Source organism: Pipistrellus kuhlii, unplaced genomic scaffold (genome assembly GCF_014108245.1).
Source record: "Pipistrellus kuhlii isolate mPipKuh1 unplaced genomic scaffold, mPipKuh1.p scaffold_m20_p_1, whole genome shotgun sequence".
Classification (NCBI taxonomy): domain Eukaryota; kingdom Metazoa; phylum Chordata; class Mammalia; order Chiroptera; family Vespertilionidae; genus Pipistrellus; species Pipistrellus kuhlii.
In genome coordinates, this window is record NW_023425404.1 from 16,095,345 (window position 1) to 16,115,784 (window position 20,440).

At 39.9% G+C, this 20,440-nt stretch overlaps 1 protein-coding gene across 3 annotated transcripts in view; it reads left to right on the plus strand.

The window, feature by feature from the left end:
• Nucleotides 1–20,440, plus strand: part of DCAF5 (DDB1 and CUL4 associated factor 5) — a 102,664-nt gene that overhangs the window by 76,712 nt on the left and 5,512 nt on the right. For all 3 annotated transcript variants that reach the window (XM_036433170.2, XM_036433161.2, XM_036433154.2), the window contains one exon: nucleotides 15,079–15,206. In XM_036433170.2, coding sequence (XP_036289063.1) covers nucleotides 15,079–15,206 — 128 coding nt within the window. The remainder of the gene's footprint in view (nucleotides 1–15,078; nucleotides 15,207–20,440) is intronic.

The window sequence follows — 20,440 nt, forward strand, 5'->3', positions numbered from 1 at the left end:
TGACCATAGGAAATTATAAAATAAAAATTAGAAGCCAGGCTTAACTATAACCTTCATATATATCTGACATAATGATGCTCAAATCTTTTTCCTTCTAAGAACTTTTTTTAGACTTCATAGACCTTTTTTATGTCCATTTGTCTCTCTCCTATTTCACAAAGCAAGATAGAATATTTTTATCTTGTTTTAATACATGTTTTTCCTTTATTATCCATCTGCATGTTCATGCTTATTACTCTACAAATAGTTGTTAGGGCCTCTTCTTTGTTTTTCGCCTCCCTGGTAATTCAACTAAAGTGAAATTTTCTTTATTGACTGACAAGTGCATTCCTTGGGGTTTGGCTGATGCCAGACATCAAAGAAATTAGGAGGAATATTTCTGCATTAGTTGTAGATGTATTCTGTAAACAAACAAACAAACAAACTGCAGCTTTCCATAAATTGGGATCTAGGCCAGCTAAGATTTCAAATAGCATGAATCATTCTTCATTCTTGATAATAGTGATCTTACATGCTCAGTTACCTATTACACTGGTTGCTTCCTTCTGGTAGAAAATGTATATATTTTTTATTCTCAGGACAGCTTAATGTAGCCATCTGTTCTGGGTTATACATGGCATCAAACTGGAAAATGACCATTAGGAAAATTATAGAGGATTATGCCCATTGTATATTGCACAGGTGTATCTAGTGCTCAGTTTAGGGAAGTTATTGGCTTGCCTGTTGCTGAATTAACAAATATTTGCCTTTCAAAACTTGTTGAGGACCTCTTTGGTATAACTCTTGTTGCTGTAGTCTAGTTACTGAACACATTGCAAAAGGCCTTTTTCCCCTTCTGGAATTTGGAAAGCATGAGTAAAGCAGCTTACCTTTGAAACACAACCAGAAGGGACAGCATCATTTATCTGAACCAAAAGCAATGTTCCTGGCCCCATATGTTCTAAATTGATGATGAATACACTTTGGGCTTAATTGTATCATTTATTAGATCTTGAAAAACTTTTAATTATTAAGTCAATATGTCAAAATAGAAAGTGGATAATCCTGTTTCCCCAGCATGTTCTCTGGAATCTTTTTCATGTTTGTATAAACAGAGAAAGGGGAAAGAATTAGCAATAGTCTATATTATAAAAGGCCTGAGGCCTTAATGTTGTAATTACCAAAGACCTAAAGACCAGTGCGCGTGGGTGAGACTGTGAGTGCAGTGTGGGTGGGGCCACTCCATTTCACTCGTGCTGGACTTCTAGTATTGCAATATTTTCTTCCCCCTGTTGATTTCTCTTCTAACTTAGGATATGGCCCACTGTTGGACTTACTCTGTGAGTAGATGATTATGTAATCTCTGGGTTTGTGGAAACCTGATAGCTGATTTAGGATTCCAGTATTAAAACTGGAAAATGGTACCTGTACTTTCCAAGGATTGTATAGGAACAGCTGGTTTAAAGGAATCCATTAAAAGCATGTTTGTTTTGATCACTTGTGTTCCAGTAATAATTGTAATGGTAACTCAAATCCAAGACAAAAATTTTAACACTTAGAACCTTATAGTCACAGTAAATAAAGAAAAATTTTAATTTGTTGGTGAAACTATAATAGAGTTCTAATAAAAACAAATTAGGTTGAAATTTTAGGGGATAAAGTGTAAATATTATTTAAAGGAAGAAAAAGGAATGATGAAATATTTTTATTTAGCTGAAACCGGTTTGGTTCAGTGGTAGAGCGTCGGTCTGGGGACAGAAAGGTACCATGGTTGCAGGCACATCCCCAGTAGGGGGTGTGCAAGAGGCAGCTGATCTATGATTCTCTCTCATCGATGTTTCTAACTCTCTATTCCTCTTCCTCTCTGTAAAAAATCAATAAAATATATTTAAATATATATATATATATTTTTATTTAAAAAAGTACATGTTAGACTTCAGATTCCACATGCCTATGACTTTCTGGTGCACAGATAGGATAACACTCCAACCAGTTGAGCCACACTGATCAAGGCACCATAACAGTCTTATGGTTCTTTTATACTCAATGTTCAGTATATAGTAAAAAAAATTATGAGGCAAGAAAATGTGGCTCATAATCATGAGAGGGGGGAAAAAATCCACAATTTTATGCAGATATTTAACTGACAGTGACGTCAAATATTATAGATATGATAAAGAAAATAGAAGAAAAGATGGACAAAATGGATGAAAATATGGAAAATTTCAACAAAATTGGAATCTATTTAGGAAAATAATCTAGATATTCTAAAGCTGAAATGTCTAAAATTAAGAATTTATTGGATGAGTTTAACTTTCAGAGGGCAGGTTTGGTGAATAAAAGACAGATTAATAAAAGATAACCTCCCTCACCCCCCAAAAAGATAACCAAACCATAGGACAATGAGAAAAGAGAATGTAAAGAGCAGGACAGAGAGCACAAGAAACAAGTGGAACACAGATGATGTGGTATATATGAAGTTGATGTTCCAGAAGAATAAGAGATAAAATGGGTAGAAACAATATATGAAGATAAATAGCTAAATGAATTTTCCAAAACAAATGAAATACACCAATTCTTAGCTTCAAGAAACTCAGTAATGATAAATGTGATAAATAAACACACCTAGGCACATCATAAGCCCAACTATTGAAAGCAAAAGATAATGAGAAGCCCAAAAACAGCCTGAGAAAATGTCTAAATCAGTTATATATATATATATATATATATATATATATATATATATATAGAGAGAGAGAGAGAGAGAGAGAGAGAGAGAGAGAGAGAGAGAGAGAGAGAGAGAGAGAGAAATATGCTAGTTAACTGGGATGCCATAATGGGTCGACTGGACAGGAGGAGGTTGCACGCGCAGCAGGGGTGGGGGGGCGGGGGACACTGTCGCCTGCACTGGAGGAGGGCCTCATCAACAGTGACTGCACTGCTTCAAGGGCCTGAGAGGCAGGCAGGGTAAGACCAGCGACTCCAGGGTGGGAAGTGCTGTGCAATTTCGAATATTGTGCTGGGCTCCTAGTAAATAAATAAAGTGCTTAAGGAATTAAAGCCAGCTGACCAGAATTCTATATCTAAGGAAAATAATCCTTCAAAAATGTAGGTAAAAGACATTTTTAAAAATTATAGAATTTTAATATAATGACTTAGCAGCCCTTAATGAATTAATACATCTAAAATATCGAACATCAACAATAAGTAACATTACAAAAGGAAAGGCAATTAGACATGAGCCTCTGGATGAAAGAACAGTACTACCCATAGTCTTGCAAAATAAAATCACCCGAGTCTGAACAGACCTCAGGATCCACCTTTTGATTTGCAGGAAGTATAGAGGTCAGAGGAGTATATTGTACTATATTATGAGGATACAACCCATAAAATCCAAACTGTCAGAAATTCTCAGACCCATGTTCTTCAGCAAATACATTCTAATGGGAAAAGAAGGATGGATAGGAAGAAACCTATTGTTAAGAAACATAAGAGACCTAAAAACAAAAACACCACAGGCAAAATTAAAGTATTTAGGAGCCGAAACCGGTTTGGTTCAGTGAATAAAGTGTCGGTCTATGGAATGAAGGGTCCTAGGTTCGATTCCGGTCAAGGGCATGTACATTGGTTGTGGGCACATCCCTAGTAGGGGTTGTGCAGGAGGCAGCTAGTCGATGTTTCTCTTCATCGATGTTTCTAGCTCTCTATCCCTCTCCCTTCCTCTCTGTAAAAAATCAATAAAATATATTTTTTAAAAACAAAGTATTGAGGAATGCACAGCTGGGTAAATAAAATTATTTTTAAATGCAGAGAAGTGATTAATATAGAAGTCAGGATAATGGTTACTTTATTATCCATTAAATAATAATGTATAATAATGGGGGAATGAAGGGGTTGTAATTGTAATGAGGCATGTAAGGGCCTCTGAATGAATGGCCAGAAAAATTCAATTTCTTGACCTGGGTGTTGGTTATAAGGGTATTCACCTTATGAAACTTCATTAAGCTATACTTTTTATATTTGATTTCATATCTTTTTTTTCTTAATCCTCAATGGAAAAAAAAATAAGAAAAATAAGTAAATAGCCATGGTCAAAGAATAAATCACAATAGGAATAAATTTTCTTAATAAAAATAAAAACATAAAAAGTGCTCAAGTGTTGATCTTATGGATATTTGGCCCAGATCAGGGATCTACAAAATTTTCTGTTTACATACCCACCCCCACAATCATTTTTTTTTTTTAGTTATATGTTACATTTAAAGAGTATATATTGAAGTACACTTTTATTGCGGCATAACTTAAACCTCTGTTAAGATGCCCACCATGATAGGGTGCTTGTTGCCCCAAGGTAACTCCAGTGAAGAGAAAGTTTTCTGGAAGCCTTACTCTGCAACCCTCTGCAATCTTTAAATTCGGCTTGCTGAGAAGGGCCTTATTATCATCCTTCCTTCTCAGAGCCTTTTACTCATGTGAAGGTGGCTCTCATGTTCCCTTCTCTATCTCCTCCAGAGATAGTACCCCAAGTTTATTTAGCAACACCTCAACGAAATGAGACCAGTTTCTTGGATGTACTCATTTCTTTCCTCTAGATTTGTCCTACCTTTGTTTAAGGATTAACTGAATTAATGAATAAGTTCAACAGATGTAGTCTGACTAGAATAGAGAAAAACTTGGGCTCCTTGCTACATGGTGTTTCAGAAAGTACACACGATCACAAAAGCTGTTTTTGGAAGTCACAGAACCAATATCCACTCATACTTACTTAGAGTTGGCTAGAAACCCCATAGTTTCCTTATGGGCTGTGTGGTTGGTCCTGGATCATATATTTTATTTGGTGCTTGGGTTTCGTTGTACAAAAGGGCAATGCCGTGTAATTATTTCTCTTGTTAGATTCACTAACTGGTGGTTGAGGTGTTTGTTTTTTCTGTACTTCAACTTTGCATCGTCAGTCTGTCACAGTGAGGCTGTCTCTTTGATCATCATCTTGCTTTCCAAGTAACTAAAGTACTTTTTTGGATTATTTTTAGCAAACCTAGGTTCATTTGGGGATTCAGTCTTCCTGCTATTATCCTATCCCACATTAAAAAAAATTTTAAATTAAAAAAAATTTTTTTTTTCTGTTCTTCCTTGTTCTTTTTTCATTTTATTTTACTTTTTACTATTTTTAGAGTTAAGTATTTTTATTATCAAAGTAATACAGGAACATACATTTTAAATAAAATAATATTACAAAGTTTCTTTTAAAAAAAATGCAAGTTTCTTTTTCTTCCGAAAACATAAACATAATATTTTAAGTTTTAAATTTTGTCCATTGTCCATTGGCTTTCTACTACTGAAATTAGCCAGCTTCTCCACGTAAGAATCTTTGATTTCCTATCAGGACGATATTTACCTAGCAGTTGAACTATGGTACCAAGAGCCAAATAGGGGAATAGAACTATGGATCTCATATCTATACACAGATTTTTGTTTAATCCCCATTTCCCCATCTGTGTCTGTTCCCAGTACAAACTCTCTTTCAGTTGGCAACCCCCAGGCTGCTTTTGTGTGGGGAAAGGGTAGTTTCCTGACCATGTGTACTGAGGGAAGGGTGTGATGGTGAAATAAATCGCTCTTTATGTAGGCTTTCAGTTCATCCTGTTTACAGTCCTACCCTTCAACCTGGCTTCAGGGATAGTGAGCACTTCTTATTTTTCTATGTAATCTCTCTATTTTTAAACCTTGGTAATTCATAGTTCAAAAAATATTTGGCGAAGTTCAGCAAGCTAAACATAACATATAAGGGCCAGATGTGGTTCTTGGATTCTAGCTTAGAATGCTTAAAGGACCAAAAGTCTGTAGGGAGATTTCTAATCTAATCTACTGCCTCTTTGATTTAAACAAATATGGAATGAGGCTGAACTAGCTCTCTATGCATGCCAGTTGAACGTAAGAAACTAAGGCAGTCTAAAATTGGTTTGCTGTTATATGCCACGTGGCATAATCAGATGACAAGCAATCAGCATTTATTGAATGCCTGCTGTGTACTTCACAGTGTATGCCAAATGCTGGGAGTTAGATGGAGAGAAGTCCTGAGTGTGAGCCAAAAGAAGGGCATCTTTTTCTTCTTCGCTCTTCTGTTCAGAAAGACTGACAATCCCTAGGGAAATTTTTTTGCTACACAAACTCCAGAGAGATGAAATTTATTGATTATATAACAACGATTTGGCTAAGTAATTCTCATCAGGCTTCCTAGTGGGCTGAGAAAATCATTTTGAGATGTAGGCTATAAATTCATTGTAAAGCTTGTTACTGGCAAGATTAATTAGGCTTGATATTTTAGTTAATGTTACAAAGCAACTCATTTCTAAAAGCCTCTTTAAAAATTCGAGGAGGACTAGTCCTGGGAATTTTACTGTGGCCAAAAAGCCCATCAGAATATGTTTCACATCTCTGCAGCACATAGGAAGAACATCTGTTTTTCTGTGATAATTCAGAAAAGAAAATAGACCTTCAGTGAAGTATAGAGTCACTGTGGTGTATTGGAAAGAGCATTTGGCTTAAAACCACACCTGGTTTCATGTCCAGTGCTGCCTCTAAGTAGCTGATCCAGTGATTCATTTCAGGCAAATTATGTAACAATAATTGTCTGAGCCTCAGTTTCTTCTATAAAATTGCTTCTGCACCTACCACCCCAAATCATGAGATGATTTTTAAAATATATTTGTTTATTTATTCATTTTAATATATTTTTATTTATTTCAGAGAGGAAAGGAGAGGGGGGAGGAGAGAGAGAGAGAAACATCAATGATGAGAAAGAATCATTGATTGGCTGCCTCCTGCACACCCCATACTGGGGATCAAGCCTACAACCTGGGAAAGTGCCCCAACTGGGAATCGAGCCATGACCTCCTGGTTCATAAATCAACGCTCAACCACTGAGCCATGCTGGCCAGTCTCATGAGATTATTTAATAGTCTTAGAAGCTTTCTGAAAATTGTGTGCTTTCAAGTGTAAGACATTGTTATTGTTATGTAAAATAAGACCAGTGCCCATTTATGTATATAAAACCCTAATATGCAAATAGATCAAATGGTGGAATAACTTAACAACCTGTCGCTATGATGTGCACTGACCACCAGGGGACATGCACAAAACATATCAGGTGTCAGCAGCAGGTGGCAGAGCGCAGAACATGGTGAGCATTGGCCACAGCAGGATGGTGGTGCAGGCGAGTGGGGCTGCCAGACCAAGGTGGGGTGCCAATTCCTGTCATCTGGGCTAGCCTCTGGTGGTTACTGAAAATTCTTTGCTCCCGTGCACCACAGTTCTGCCCAGTGCTCACACCTGCTGCCGTCACTGGAGCCACTGCTTGCACCCACTGATGGTGCCAGCCCTAATCACTCCGTGCCGTCAGCACATGGGAGTGGTGGCAGCAGGAGTGGGGCTGCTGACAGACAGGGGACCAGGGCCATGGCAGGAGGGGCCAGGTGGGGCGCGGAGGATGGACCAAGGCCTGTCCCTGTGCTCACCACAGCCTTGCGGCCCACAGTTCCTATTAAGGTGCACAAATTTGTGCACTGGGCCCCTAGAAGAACCATAATTTCCAAAGCATTTTTTCCCTGGTAACTTAAGTATGGACATAATGGATTTGATAACGTGTGGTGGAGGTGGGTGTCTCTAGAAAGTATTCATATTGCCTTCTCCTTCCCATTCTCCTAGTTCTTGTTGGAAAGAGCTTTGGATTTTCATAGATAGTGTTGCTTCCCCTGAGACATGCCTCCACACTAAGACCTTACTGTTTATGGAAAGAAGCAGAGTGTAATTGAGTTGGTAGGTCTGGATTTAAAATTCCTGATCCATTCATCTTCTAGTTGGAGATTTTGGAAAAGTTATTTAATCTTGCCAAGCTTCTGTTTGTCTTTTTCTTTTCTTTCTTTCTTTTTTTTTTTTTTTAAATATGTTTTGTGTGTGTATGTGTTATTTTTTTTTTTTTTTTTTTTTTTTTTTTTAGAGAGGAAGAGAGAAAGAGAAGGGGGGGGGGGAACATTGATGTGAGAGAAATATTGATTGGCTGCCTCTCGACCAGGGATAGAGCCAGCAACCTGGGCATGTGCCCTGACCATGAATGGAATTGGCAGTCTTTCAGTGCATGGAATGAAACGCAACCAACTGAGCCCCACTGACCAGGGCCAGACTTCTTTCTTTCTCTGTAAAATAAGAAGGTTAACAATAATAATAGCAATATCTACCTTCTTAGGGATATTGTGAGGGTACTCATTCAGTGAGTGCTATTTCTTTTTTATTGATTTCTCAGAGAGAGAGAGAGAGCCTGATCTGGGATCCAATCCACCACTTTCTGGTGTAAGGAAGGACACTCCAACTAAGTCACTCTGGCCAAGCCCCCCCTCCTTATTTTTTAATAACAATTTTTTCCATCATTATTTATTCCCCCTCTGGTGCTCTCCAGGATAGTCGGTTACATTGTTTTTGCATGAAGGTTGCTTTTGAAAGAGAGGGGAAGTTATATGACAAATTTTTCCCTGAATGGAGGGGCTAGACATGCAGTTTCATTGCCAACTCACTGCAGGTACCCCTACTGCCGGTATGCTGATAAAGTATGTGGAAATTGCTGTAAATGCATTTTCAGAGGCCTGCCTGTGTGTGCATGCTCTGTCTCCTCCTTTTTCTACACCTGCATTGACTCTCAATGAGTTAGGCCTGGGCACCTGCTTTTTCCCATGTAATTAGAAGAACAACTGGGTTTAATTGGTACAAGTAGTTGGTTGCAAGCACATGTGCAATACAGATGATGAAAGAAGAACTTAGCCTAATTGATGCAATTAAGCATTGCTGCCTATGGGTGCCTTGAGCTTTACTGACAGCACTGCCTGTCCCCATCTGGCTTTTTTTAACTCTTAAGTGGATCATGATCCTCAGGAGTTAGACACTACTTTTTCTGTCTTGTCAGTACCCTGATTGTACTTCTCTTTATGGTTTGAAACTTGGAGACATTAAGATTGTTTACTCAAGCCTTTTGGAATGGTTAAAAGGATGTTTAGAAAACTCTTTGAATGATAGCAAAGAAAAGAAGTAGTCCCTTGACCCTTATAGCTGTACATTCTTTCCTTTTAAAAAAAATGTTCTTATTAATTTGAGAGAGAGAGAGAAAGAGCGAGAGCGAGAGAGAGAGAGAGAGAGAGAGAGAGAGAGAGAGAGAAACATCAGTGTGAGAGAGTAATATCAATCAGATGCCTCCCCATATGCACCCTAACCAGGGATTGAACCTGAAACTTAGTTACATGCCCTCCCTGACCTGAAATAGAACCAGAGACCTTTCAGTGCATGGGACGAAACTCAGCCAGCTGAGCCATACTGGCCAGAGCTATAACTAAAAATACTTTAAAGAAAGAAAGGAAGAAAATGAAACATTCAAAACTGACAGCAGAAAGATTGAGAAAGAGAAACACTTGCATAATCCACATGTTGGATGATGGAGCCCATTAATAGAGACTGCATTTTTCCCTGCATGCTTATATCCCATGGTCTAATACATTCATGTCTTTCATTCATTTATCAAATATTTACAGAAAACCTACTATATGATCAGCACCATTCTATAGGCTTGGAGTACAACAGAAGAACAAAAGAGACATGCCAACATGGAGCTTACATTCTAGAAGGGAAAACAGTCAATAAACAATAGACACAATAAGTTATATATATGTTTAAAAAGTTAGAAGTACCATGGAAAAGAAAAAGTAGAGCAGAATAAAGGGACAGGAAGTGGTATTGGGAGAGGGGGTCAGGGAAATGCAATTTTTTATAGTATATTTAGTATAGGCCTCATTGAGAAGATCACATTTGAGCAAATTTTCAAAGTGGTGAGGGAGTTAGCCATGAATAAATCTGGGGAAGAACATTTCAGGTAAGATCAGTGCAAAGATTCTAAAGTTGTGCCTGGTATATATGAGAAACAACAAAGAAATCAATGTGTTGACACAGAGTGAGGGAGGGAGGTGAGTATATAGGGGTTGAAGTCATAGAGGTAAGTGGGACACAGGGTGTCTAGTCATGGGTTCTTATTGTGAGTGAAATAGAGAGCCATTAGAGAGTTCTGAGCAGATGAATGACACGATCCAACTTATTTTAACAGGATCACTGCATTTACTGAGTTGAGGATAGATGGTTGGGAACGAGGCTGCCAAGCATAGAAATGAGGAGAATTAGCAAAAGTGTCACATTATATATTTGTGTGGTGATAGTGGCATGAACTGAGGCAATAGGGATTGTAATCTAGATATACTTTGAAGGAAAAACCATCAGAATTTCCTGATAGACTAGATTGGGGAAGATGGGGAGCAGTGTCCTGTTCTATAGCCCAAGTGCCATTGAGGACCACTTTGTAGCATGTTGATAAATTGATGTTAGACTAAGGCATAAAAAAAATAAAATAAAATAAAAACTTGACTAGGTTGCTTTTACCTTTTAAGTTGACAGCATAGTCATTCTTGGAGAACTTTGTTGAAGCAAATTAAATTGACTAAAAGAAAAGTAACAAGTTAGTGAGAAATGAGACTGGTGTCCTGAGCCTTGAGGTGCCTGAGGGACAAGTCTCTGGTTGAATGTTGTGAAAAGAGGAGTGAGTACTGATGTTGGAATCTTATGAAATGGCCCAATTATTTTATTTTCTGAGGTTTTAGAGTAAAGTGATTTATAGCCTTCCCCATCTTCCTATCATCCCTACTGAACCAAAGGAAAGATGGAAATAAGGGAACTTTAGCCTTGACTTATTAAAGAGATCTACAAAATGGTGCTAACTTGTTTGGTTGAGCTGGCCAAACTGATGCACCAGAGAAATGATCATTGGTTTGTACAAAATTGTACAAGTAAATGACAGCTCAAGGATGAATGTCACTTTTCCTGGGTGTGTCCTAATTTGTTCATTGCTACCCATTATTAATGATTAGGTCATGGCTTCGTTTGGTAACCATGGGTGAGGTTGATCCTCACCAGGCCCCTAACCTATAGTCTAGAGATGACCTTCAGGGGACTATATAGGTTGTGAAGTTGTTGGGAGAAATAATCTCTGCCTAACTCCTTTCAACTTGATCCATCTAATGATGGGCAGGGTCTGGGTAAGTAATGGAGGAGAGGAGACACCAAGTTCTTACTGATACTACTATTTTTGCTTTAGCCATTTCAGAATAAAGAAATCTATCTGAATTACTCAAATCTCCAGAACTGATAAAATTTATTCTCTGAAAAATCATTGGGTCTAACTATATAGTAGCAGCTGTAGCCATCACTTGAAACCTGGAAACCAGAAAAGGAACTATAGAGAACCTTTCTGAAGCCCTTTCATTGCTATGATTCTATGTACATAGCTTTGGTTACTTTAAACAAATGGAAACAATAATTTTTCCTGTAGTTGTTTACACTATCAGTCTCTTGGTCTATTGGCTTCCTCCTCTTTTTCAGACTTTCTAGGTATCAGTTTGGACGGAAAGAAGAGAGAAGACTTCATATTAAAACTAGAGACCCAGTGCACAAATTTGTGCACCAATGGGGTCCCGCGGCCTGGTCTGCAGGATTGGGCTGAAACTGGCTCTCTGACATCCTCTGAGGGGTCCGGGATTGCAAGAGGGCACAGGCCAGGCTGAGGGACCCCACTGGATATGATCAGGGCTGAGGAGGGATGTGGGAGGTTGGCCAGCCAGGGAGGGACTGCGAGAGGGATCCAGGGTGTGTCTGGCCCATTTCGTTCAGTCCCCAGTAGCAAACTAACCTGCTGGTTGGAGCATCTGCCCCTGATGATCAATGCATGTCATAGTGACTGGTCGACTGCTGTCTGTTCCTGGTGGTCGGTGCATGTCATAGCAAGCGGTTGAGCAGCCTTAGCATATTGTAGAGCTGTTTCTCTCCCAAGTCCAGCATAGGAAAGGAACGAGTCCAGTTCCTGAGTGGAGGAGCTGGGGATTAAGAAATAAAAGAAAGAGAATAAGACGCAGAAATAGAAGTAAGCTGGGAGCCAGGTGGGACACTGCCACTTTGATGGAGGGACAGGACCCTGAGCCCATGCAGTGCATTTATTTTATACCCCCAAATACCGGGAAGTATCACTAAAACTTAAGATCAAAGGAGCTTATTTGCATTCTTGAGTAGGCACCCATTCCTGGTGCTTGACTGGATTTACGTATCTAAGCCTGCTACCTCGACACCTGGGCTGATTTAAAGGCCAAGCTGATAACACTTTCTGCCTTCTTGGGGAATGTGTATCCAAGATGCAGCTCTGCCAATTGCCTTGGACTCAGCTGACAACAATTTAAAGAAATGCCCATGTGCCTTCCCAGGCGCTGTCTACAGCATATTATGCTTTGATTGGTTGAACAGACGACCGGACACTTAGCATATTAGGCTTTTATTATATAGGATTGTTACCAAGAAGAGAAACCAGATGAGGTCACAGTGCACGAAGGAGTAATAGAAACGGTTTTTTCCATGGTCTGGAATTTTCAAGCATTGATACCCCATTTAAATTCAGGACTTAAAAAGAAAACCAGCCCTGGCTAGTGTGGCTCAGTTGGTTGGCTGTTGCCTGGTGCACAAAAGGTTGCTGGTTCAGTCCCTGGTCGGGAGCATTCAGGAGGCAGTCAATTGATTTTTTACTTTCACATCAATGTTTCTCTCTCCCTCTCCCTTCCTCTCTCTCTCAAAGAAGAAAAAAAAAAGAAAAAAGAAAACCAATCTATAAGATAAAATTTAGCCGAAACCGGTTTGGCTCAGTGGTAGAGCGTCGGTCTGACTACTGAAAGGTCCCAGGTTCGATTCCGGTCAAGGGCATGTACATTGGTTGCAGGCACATCCCCAGTAGGGGGTGTGCAAGAGGCAGATGTTTCTCTCTCATCGAAGTTTCTAACTCTCTCTCCCTTTCCCTTCCTCTCTATAAAAAATCAATAAAATATATATATTTTTTAAAAAGATAAAATTTAGAAAGATTTGGAAATCAGTTATGAACTTTTAACTTCATTCTTATTCAAATTTTTTTAAGGCTACCAATATGGTGGAAAGGTAGTAGATTAGGCCTGATAGCCAAATAGACTCTGATTCAAATCCTAGTCCTGACATTTACTAGCTGTATGACTTGGAAGAAGTCACTTAAATTTTTGAATTACTTCAATTCCTTCTCTTGGAGGCAGTAGGATTAAACAAGAGATTGGTACTAGGTTTAACCTGAAGTTTCTTTGCTAGTGACCCACCCCCATGGGGGTATAGATAAGAGTAGGATGTTGTTAAACATAGAATTCAGAAGAGATTGTGAGCAGGAATGCTATTTGTTGAATCAACCTCATATAGAACAAAATTAGACTTGAAGGAATTCCTTGGTGGTGGTGAGATTCCTCTATTAAGACAACTGTTTTAGATTCCCATGGATCCCTTTTATTTTGAGTAGACTCATGTTACTCTTCCCTCCCCTCACTCCAGCCTAGGAATGCGGGGCACTGAGGCTGTCTAGGGGATTCCGTCGTGGCATCCTACTTTGGTGCTTAACCTTTTCTGATCCTACTTTTCTTCATAAAATCATAATAGCTCTATGACTAGTCACTCTTTTCCTTTATGGCATATTAGCAAATTTGGTGTTAGGCTGAGATAGTAATAGCTTTAAATGTATTATCCATCCTGGGTAATTCAAATATTAGTAATGTCAAATATGTGGTGGGGGTTTAGTCAAAGGATATTTTTGTCACCCACCAAGTAGAGTAAGCACCTAGTCCTGCATAAGTTGGCACTGCCAAGGGACAGATAAGTACAGTCTGAGACCTTGATGTTATAAAAAATATATGTATATTTACATGGCAATAAAGAGGAATATCTTCCATGAGGCAAAAGAGGAGTTGTATTGGGATTCCAAAAGCAGAGGACCCCCTCCCCAGAGCCAGAATGTTTCTAGAGAAGTGATGTTTTAGTCATATTCCTTCCAAACACCGAAAAAATACGTGTTTGGAATGATATTTGAGCAAGGTGGGGTTGGGAGTGCGATGGTATGGAATGTGGAGTTGAAACTAGACTACTAGGGTATAGTTTCTAGGGTATGCCATGCTCCTGGTAGAGACTAAGAAGGTATTTATTGCTTAGATAAGTGTCTGTGTCTGAATGCATCATATTTGCCAGTTTGCCAGGGTCACAGGTTGGCCTGTATGTACTGAGCTGTTTGTTGACGGTTGCTCAGAAGTTTGGGTGCATGTATTTTGTGTGACTGTGATGTCCTGACCAGTGAGGTTGAACCTTTGCAATTATCCTAAGTTCATAAATGATGACATACATTTATGGTGCAAGTTCCAGGCCTCCAGTACTTTTCTTAGCCATTGAAGAAAGAAGTTTTGGGGATGGTCTTTAAAGTACAACTTTCTATTGTGGCCTCTTGATTTTAATCCATATGCGATGTCTTTAAGGCCTACACACTCTAACTTCAGATTCTCAAAACTTGGGCTCTGCTTATTATGAAAGTGACCCAAATCTCCTCCCTTTTTCCTTAGTTCTTCCCTTCTATCAGGGAAATAAACAAACAAACAAACAAACAAATAAAAGTATATATTTTCTTCCATTATTTCCCAGTGGTTTTTTTATATTTGTTTGTTTTGTTCACTGTCTGTATCATAGAAATTGAGAGCAAATGGACCAGAGATGTTTTTGTGCATTTGAATAATTACATGCTTCTGGTTCTGCTTGTTCCTGGCTCAGCTGCCTAACTGTTCCAGAGCAGTTCAGTCTCATTTTGCTCATGACTGGCTTTTTCTAAGGTAACACTTGGATGCTATCTTGGTATCAAAAAGCTTATGAAATGTTTTAGGTGGATGTAGCTTCATTGACAATGGAATTACAGTGGGTGGGCGTGGGCAATGCTTAAAGGCTAAATAAAGGCTCTCGGTAAGAGCACATATGCTGAGAGATATGTCATCTTCCCTCTTCCCATAGCAACTTTATCTGTAAGATTAAGCTATCTGCTGGTGGAATAGTTAATAAAGAAACTTGACTCCAGTTCAGAGCTGTTTGCCTGCCATTACTGGAACATATATACTTTTCTCTTTTGATTTTTGTTTCCTTCTGTCTTCCCAGGTGGCATTGGTAGAGTGGTCAATGGAGCCTTCATGGTGCTGAAAGGGCATCGGTCTATTGTTAACCAGGTCCGATTTAACCCCCACACCTACATGATCTGCTCTTCTGGTGTAGAGAAGATTATCAAGGTGAGGCAACTTCCTTTTCTGTCCTTTTAGAGAGATTGTTACAATTCACAGTTGGAAGAAATGTATGTAGGACCTCATATATAAACATACTAACAGTCTATCAAAATTCTCAATTATTTATTTATTTTTTTAATAAATACATTTTTATTGATTTTGTACAGAGAGGAAGGAAGAGAGAGTTAGAAACATCAATGAGAGAGAGTCATCGATCAGCTGCCTCTTGCACACCCCCTACTGGGGATATGCCTGCAACCAAGGTACATGCCCTTGACCGGAATCGAACCCGGGACCTTTCAGTCCCCAAGCCAACGCTTTATCCATTGAGCCAAACCTGTTTCGGCAAAATTCTCAATTATTTTGACATTTTACAAAATATTGAAAAATTGATTTTTAAAAAATATATATTTTATTGATTTTTTACAGAGAGGAAGGGAGAGAGATAGAGAGCTAGAAGCGTCAATGAGAGAGAAACATCGACCAGCTGCCTCTTGCACACCCCCTATCGGGGATGTGCCTGCAAACCAAGGTACATGCCCTTGACCGGAATCGAACTCGGGACCTTTCAGTCCGCAGACCGACGCTCTACCACTGAGCCAAACCGGTTTCAGCGAAAAATTGATTTTAAAAATATTTAAAACTTACCTCCTTTCAGGACTTTTTTTTTTTTTTTTTTTTTTTAGATAAAAAAAACAATGTATTGTCATTTATTCAAATACTGGAGGCCCAGTGCATGAATTTATACACTAGTGGGATCCCTTGGCCTGGCCAGAAATCGGGCCAGTTGGGGCTGTCCCTAATTGCCTTCCCCTGTAGCCCTGGTCCCCCTCCAACTGGCCTCCCCTGCAGGCCTAGGTCCTTCCCCCACTTCCCCCAACTGCCCTTCCCTGCAGGCCCAATTGCCCCCAACTTCCCTCTGCCGGCCTGGTCACCCCTAACTGCCCTCCCCTGCAGGCTTAATTGCCCCCAACTCCCTCCCTTTGCAGGCGTGGTTCCTCCAAACTGCCCTCCCCTGCTGGCCTGATTGCCCCCAACTGCCCTCCCTCGCAGGCCTGTCCCTCCCAACTGTCCTCCCCTGGTGGCCATCTTGTGTCCACATGAGGCAGCCATCTTATGTGTTGGAGTGATGGTCAATTTGCATATTATTCTTTTATTAGATAGGATTAACTGGTTGATGTTAATTACATAGCTACTTAGTGGTAAAGTAGGATAGAACCCTGTTCTTTGTTCTTCCCAGAGCACTGCCACATTCACCATGCTAGTGGGAAGGCAGCAAGCTGGCAGCCTGATGTTCTGCTAGATTTGATCATCTCAGTAGTCCTTGACTTGGGCAGTCATTGAATTGACCTTGTCCCTCGCATTGCTTTCCCTTCTGCTTTGGCCTATGACTAATGTGTTGGCATGCCCTCTCCAGGTCTGTTGACATCATTCTTTTTCTCAGAGAGCTCTGCTTGGGCATCTCCTTTAGAAGAAAATTTCCTGCATGACTGTACAATCTTGGATGCTTCTGTGCTGAGTCTCCCCAATTACTATTTAGTCAACTGGAATCCTTACCCTAAAGGTCATAGGTTGGAAACTAGCCAAGCTCTCAGAAGAGAAAGAAGAAAATGTTTCTCTGTGAGGTTATCCAGACTAAACTATAGAGCTTACTGCTTCTAGGTTCCAGTAGGATCTCAATCTTGTCCCACCAGGAAGCACATTAAGCCATTTGAAACATTAAGTCAGTTGGTACCCTCAAGCAGCTTTTTGAGTCTGTCTCCTGTCTGTTAAGTGAAAACACTAACCATGAGTTGTCACCCAGGAGAGCCTATGATTTACCTGTGCTTATAAATTTACTGTTTTAATAAATGTCACTTTCCTAGTTGCTGTTTCTGAGAAGGTCAGTGGCTCAAAGAAGATCATCCCACCATGCTCTAGTCCACCCTGACACCTGCTTTTCTCTCTCTCAACTTTATTCCACCTTCTCCCTGTTTGTCCTTCACTGCTGCCTTTCTAGCCCAAAGAAGAATCCCTATTGTCAGGGCCAGCCTTTTCTCACCCATAACAGGTTTTCTGTCCCCCTGAATGCTCACATTTAGCAAAAGAGGGGTCTATTTTGTAATTAAACGCAAAGTGGGACAAATAATATTTTTTTAAAATATCTTTTATTGATTTCAGAGAGAAAGAGAGAGATATAAACATCAGTGATGAGAGAGAATCATTAATTGGCTGCCTTCTGCATGCTCCTTACTGGGGATCGAGCTCCCAGCCTGGGCATGTGCCCTGACTGGGAATCAAACTGTGACTTCCTGGTTCATAGGTCAACGCTCAGTCACTGAGCTACACCAGCAGAGCAAATACTGACTTTTTTTCCCTCAAAGACCAATATTTATTCACCCCTTATGTGTGATATAACTTTTGTGTGCCATTTGTGCTAGACCCTACAGGGAACACAAAGGAAAGAAAAGTAATGCAAATCCCCTGGGAATTGATGAGCTGGTAGGAGAGACAAGAAATAAAGATAATGTGCCCTAGTCAGTTTGGCTAAGTGGATAGAGCATCAGCTTGTGGACTGAAGGGTCCCAGGTTCGATTCCAGCCAAGGGCACATTGCAGGAGGCAGCCGATCAATGATTCTCATCATTGATTTTTCTATCTGTCTATCCCTCTCCCTTCCTCTCTGAAATCAATAAAGAAATATATTTAAGAAAAAAAAGGAAGGAAGGAAGGAAGGAAGGAAGGAAGGAAGGAAGGAAGGAAGGAAGGAAGAAAAAAGGAAAAAGAAAAAGAAGATAATGGGAAATGCAATAGGTATTCAAGAGACATCAAAAAATGCTGTGGGAGGAGAGATATTTTTCCCCATATGGAGGAATCTCAGTTTATGTAATATTTGAACTAGATTTTGAAGAATAAAGACTGCAAAAAAAAAAAAAAAAAGAAGAAGAAGAGTAATATTGGAAGGACATTCTAATTGAAGGGGATGGATATTTAATTACTTCATTGAATCAACAAATATTTATTGATCACCTACTGTGTTCCAAGCATTGTGCTTATGAATAAATGCTCAGAACCAGCAAAGTATAGGACCGGTTTAGGCCAAAATGATCATGTTTGGCCAAAGTGGAGAGCACAAAAAGGGAGGATTAAGATATAAGGCTGGAAAGGTAGGCTGGAGGTGGGCCAGATTAAAGAATGTGAAGAGCATTTGAATAAGAATTGAACTGTACCCTTTTCATTAACAGTCTCTGGAGCTAAACTTTACACTGGACTTGAAAAAAGAGAGCTGCTCATCCCTCTTCCTTTTCTCAAGAGCCTTGCCCTATGAGGAGGCATGTCTAAGCTATCTTTCATTGTAAATAAATAAACAATTTCACAAAAGCTTGAAATTTATATTATGGATGATGGAGGACTACGATAATAGGGACCATCAGTACTTCTTGTGTTCAAAAGTCTCTTTGAGGATGAGTCTGAAACTTTCTGATTGAGGCATTCATCTGCTAAATGAAAGAGAAAGTACCTCATTTATTGGTGTTTTGGTATGAACTGTAGGAATGATCCTTATTTCTACAGCTGAGAAAAGGGACCTTTATACAGGAGAGAAAAGGACATGCAGTGGGGCTGGGGTTCCTATCTGTTCTACCTGCTCCAGCAGCTCTGCTACAAGTCTCCTGAGTCTAAAAAACTGGCTGTCTATGATGAGGGCTTTGTTTTGCTCTGAACTTTAGGATTGGGTAATCTGTTACATCTATTCACTGCTTAGATGAGGGAGCTGAGCTTCACCCAAGGTCAGCAGCTAACTAGGAGCTGAGTGAAAACCCACACTCAAGTCTCCTGTTCCATTACTCCAAGCTTAAGGAATGAAAGTTTGCCTCAGCTTAATGTATTCCAGAGTCCAAATAAAAGCTGACTTTCAGTGTTTTGGTTTTCATTCCTTAAGTGAAGACGTAGGGCTCTGGGTAGTAGATTAGTACCTCAAAACTAGCTTTTTGGGTTGTTAGACCAGCATCTTGCTAATAATACTTTGTGCTTCTGTTAACAAATTCTGAGTTTCTGTGAAGTGCATATAGATTTAGCTCATGTTTGACCACATGGTTGGTAACATTTTACCATTTTTTAAACTGGGGAAGTGTGAGATTTGGTCCAGAATATAGTGTAGCACCACAAAACATCCTAAGGGCTTTGCCTCATTTTCCTTTCTAAGCCACTAAACTTCTATTCCCTTGGACATCTGTTCTCAGAGATAATAATTTATAGGTTGAGCCTGTGCTGAAGGCCCTGTTTAAATGTTTCTGAAACATTGAATCTCACAAAGGATTTAAGATTCTTTAGCTAAATCTGTTATTTCCTGCTACTTATTTTCTACTAACTATATTCTAGTGTTTCTTATAAGTTAGTTCCCCTCCACTTGCTCATTCCTTGAATGCTTGTTAAAAATTCAGATCCCTGGCCCTTGCCGATTTGGCTCAGTGGGTGGAGTGTACGCCTGTGGAGTGAAGGGTCCTAGGTTCGATTCCGATCAAGGGCACGTGCCTGGGTTGTGGACTTAATCCCCAATCCGGGGTATGCAGAAGACCACCAATCAGTGATTCTCTCTTATCGTTGATGGTTCTTTCTCTCCCGCTTCCTTCCTCTCTGAAATCAATAAAAATATGTTTTAAAAAAGTTTTAAGAACCCTGACACCTCCCCCATGACTTATTGAATCAGAATCTTTAAAGGTGGGTGGGGCTCAGGATTTAATGTTGTAATTATTCTTCAGGTGATTTTCTGAGAACCACTGCATTCAAACTCCCCTGGGTGAGATTATGTAGCTGGAGGGGGGAGAACAGCTGAGGAGTTAGTTGTAGGCAGGGCACAGCTGAGGAGGAATGAGTCTGAGTTGGGAATTGGTAGAGAGCTAACCTTCAAGGTTTCCTCAGCCCCTTTTGAAATGGGGGTCCTCCAATGAAGCACTGCCAACCAGGACTTCAAGTAAAGCATGGAGGGAACAGGCTCCAGTAAATTTATGGAGGCAAATTTGACTTTGGATAGCTTTGGGGAAATGAAGCCATTGTCTTAACAGAGCATAGGGAATGAGGAGCCACTGTTTTCTGGGTTCGGTGCCAGCTAAAGATAGACACCAGCCTGTCAGACAAGAAAATCGCCTAGAATTTTATCTGAGTTGCCATGGCTACTAGCCGATCTAACCAAGCTTCTTTGTGCTGCTCTGTGGACCAGTCTGGCAGTCAGGTGAAGCTAATCGTCTTCATTTGCAGTGACAG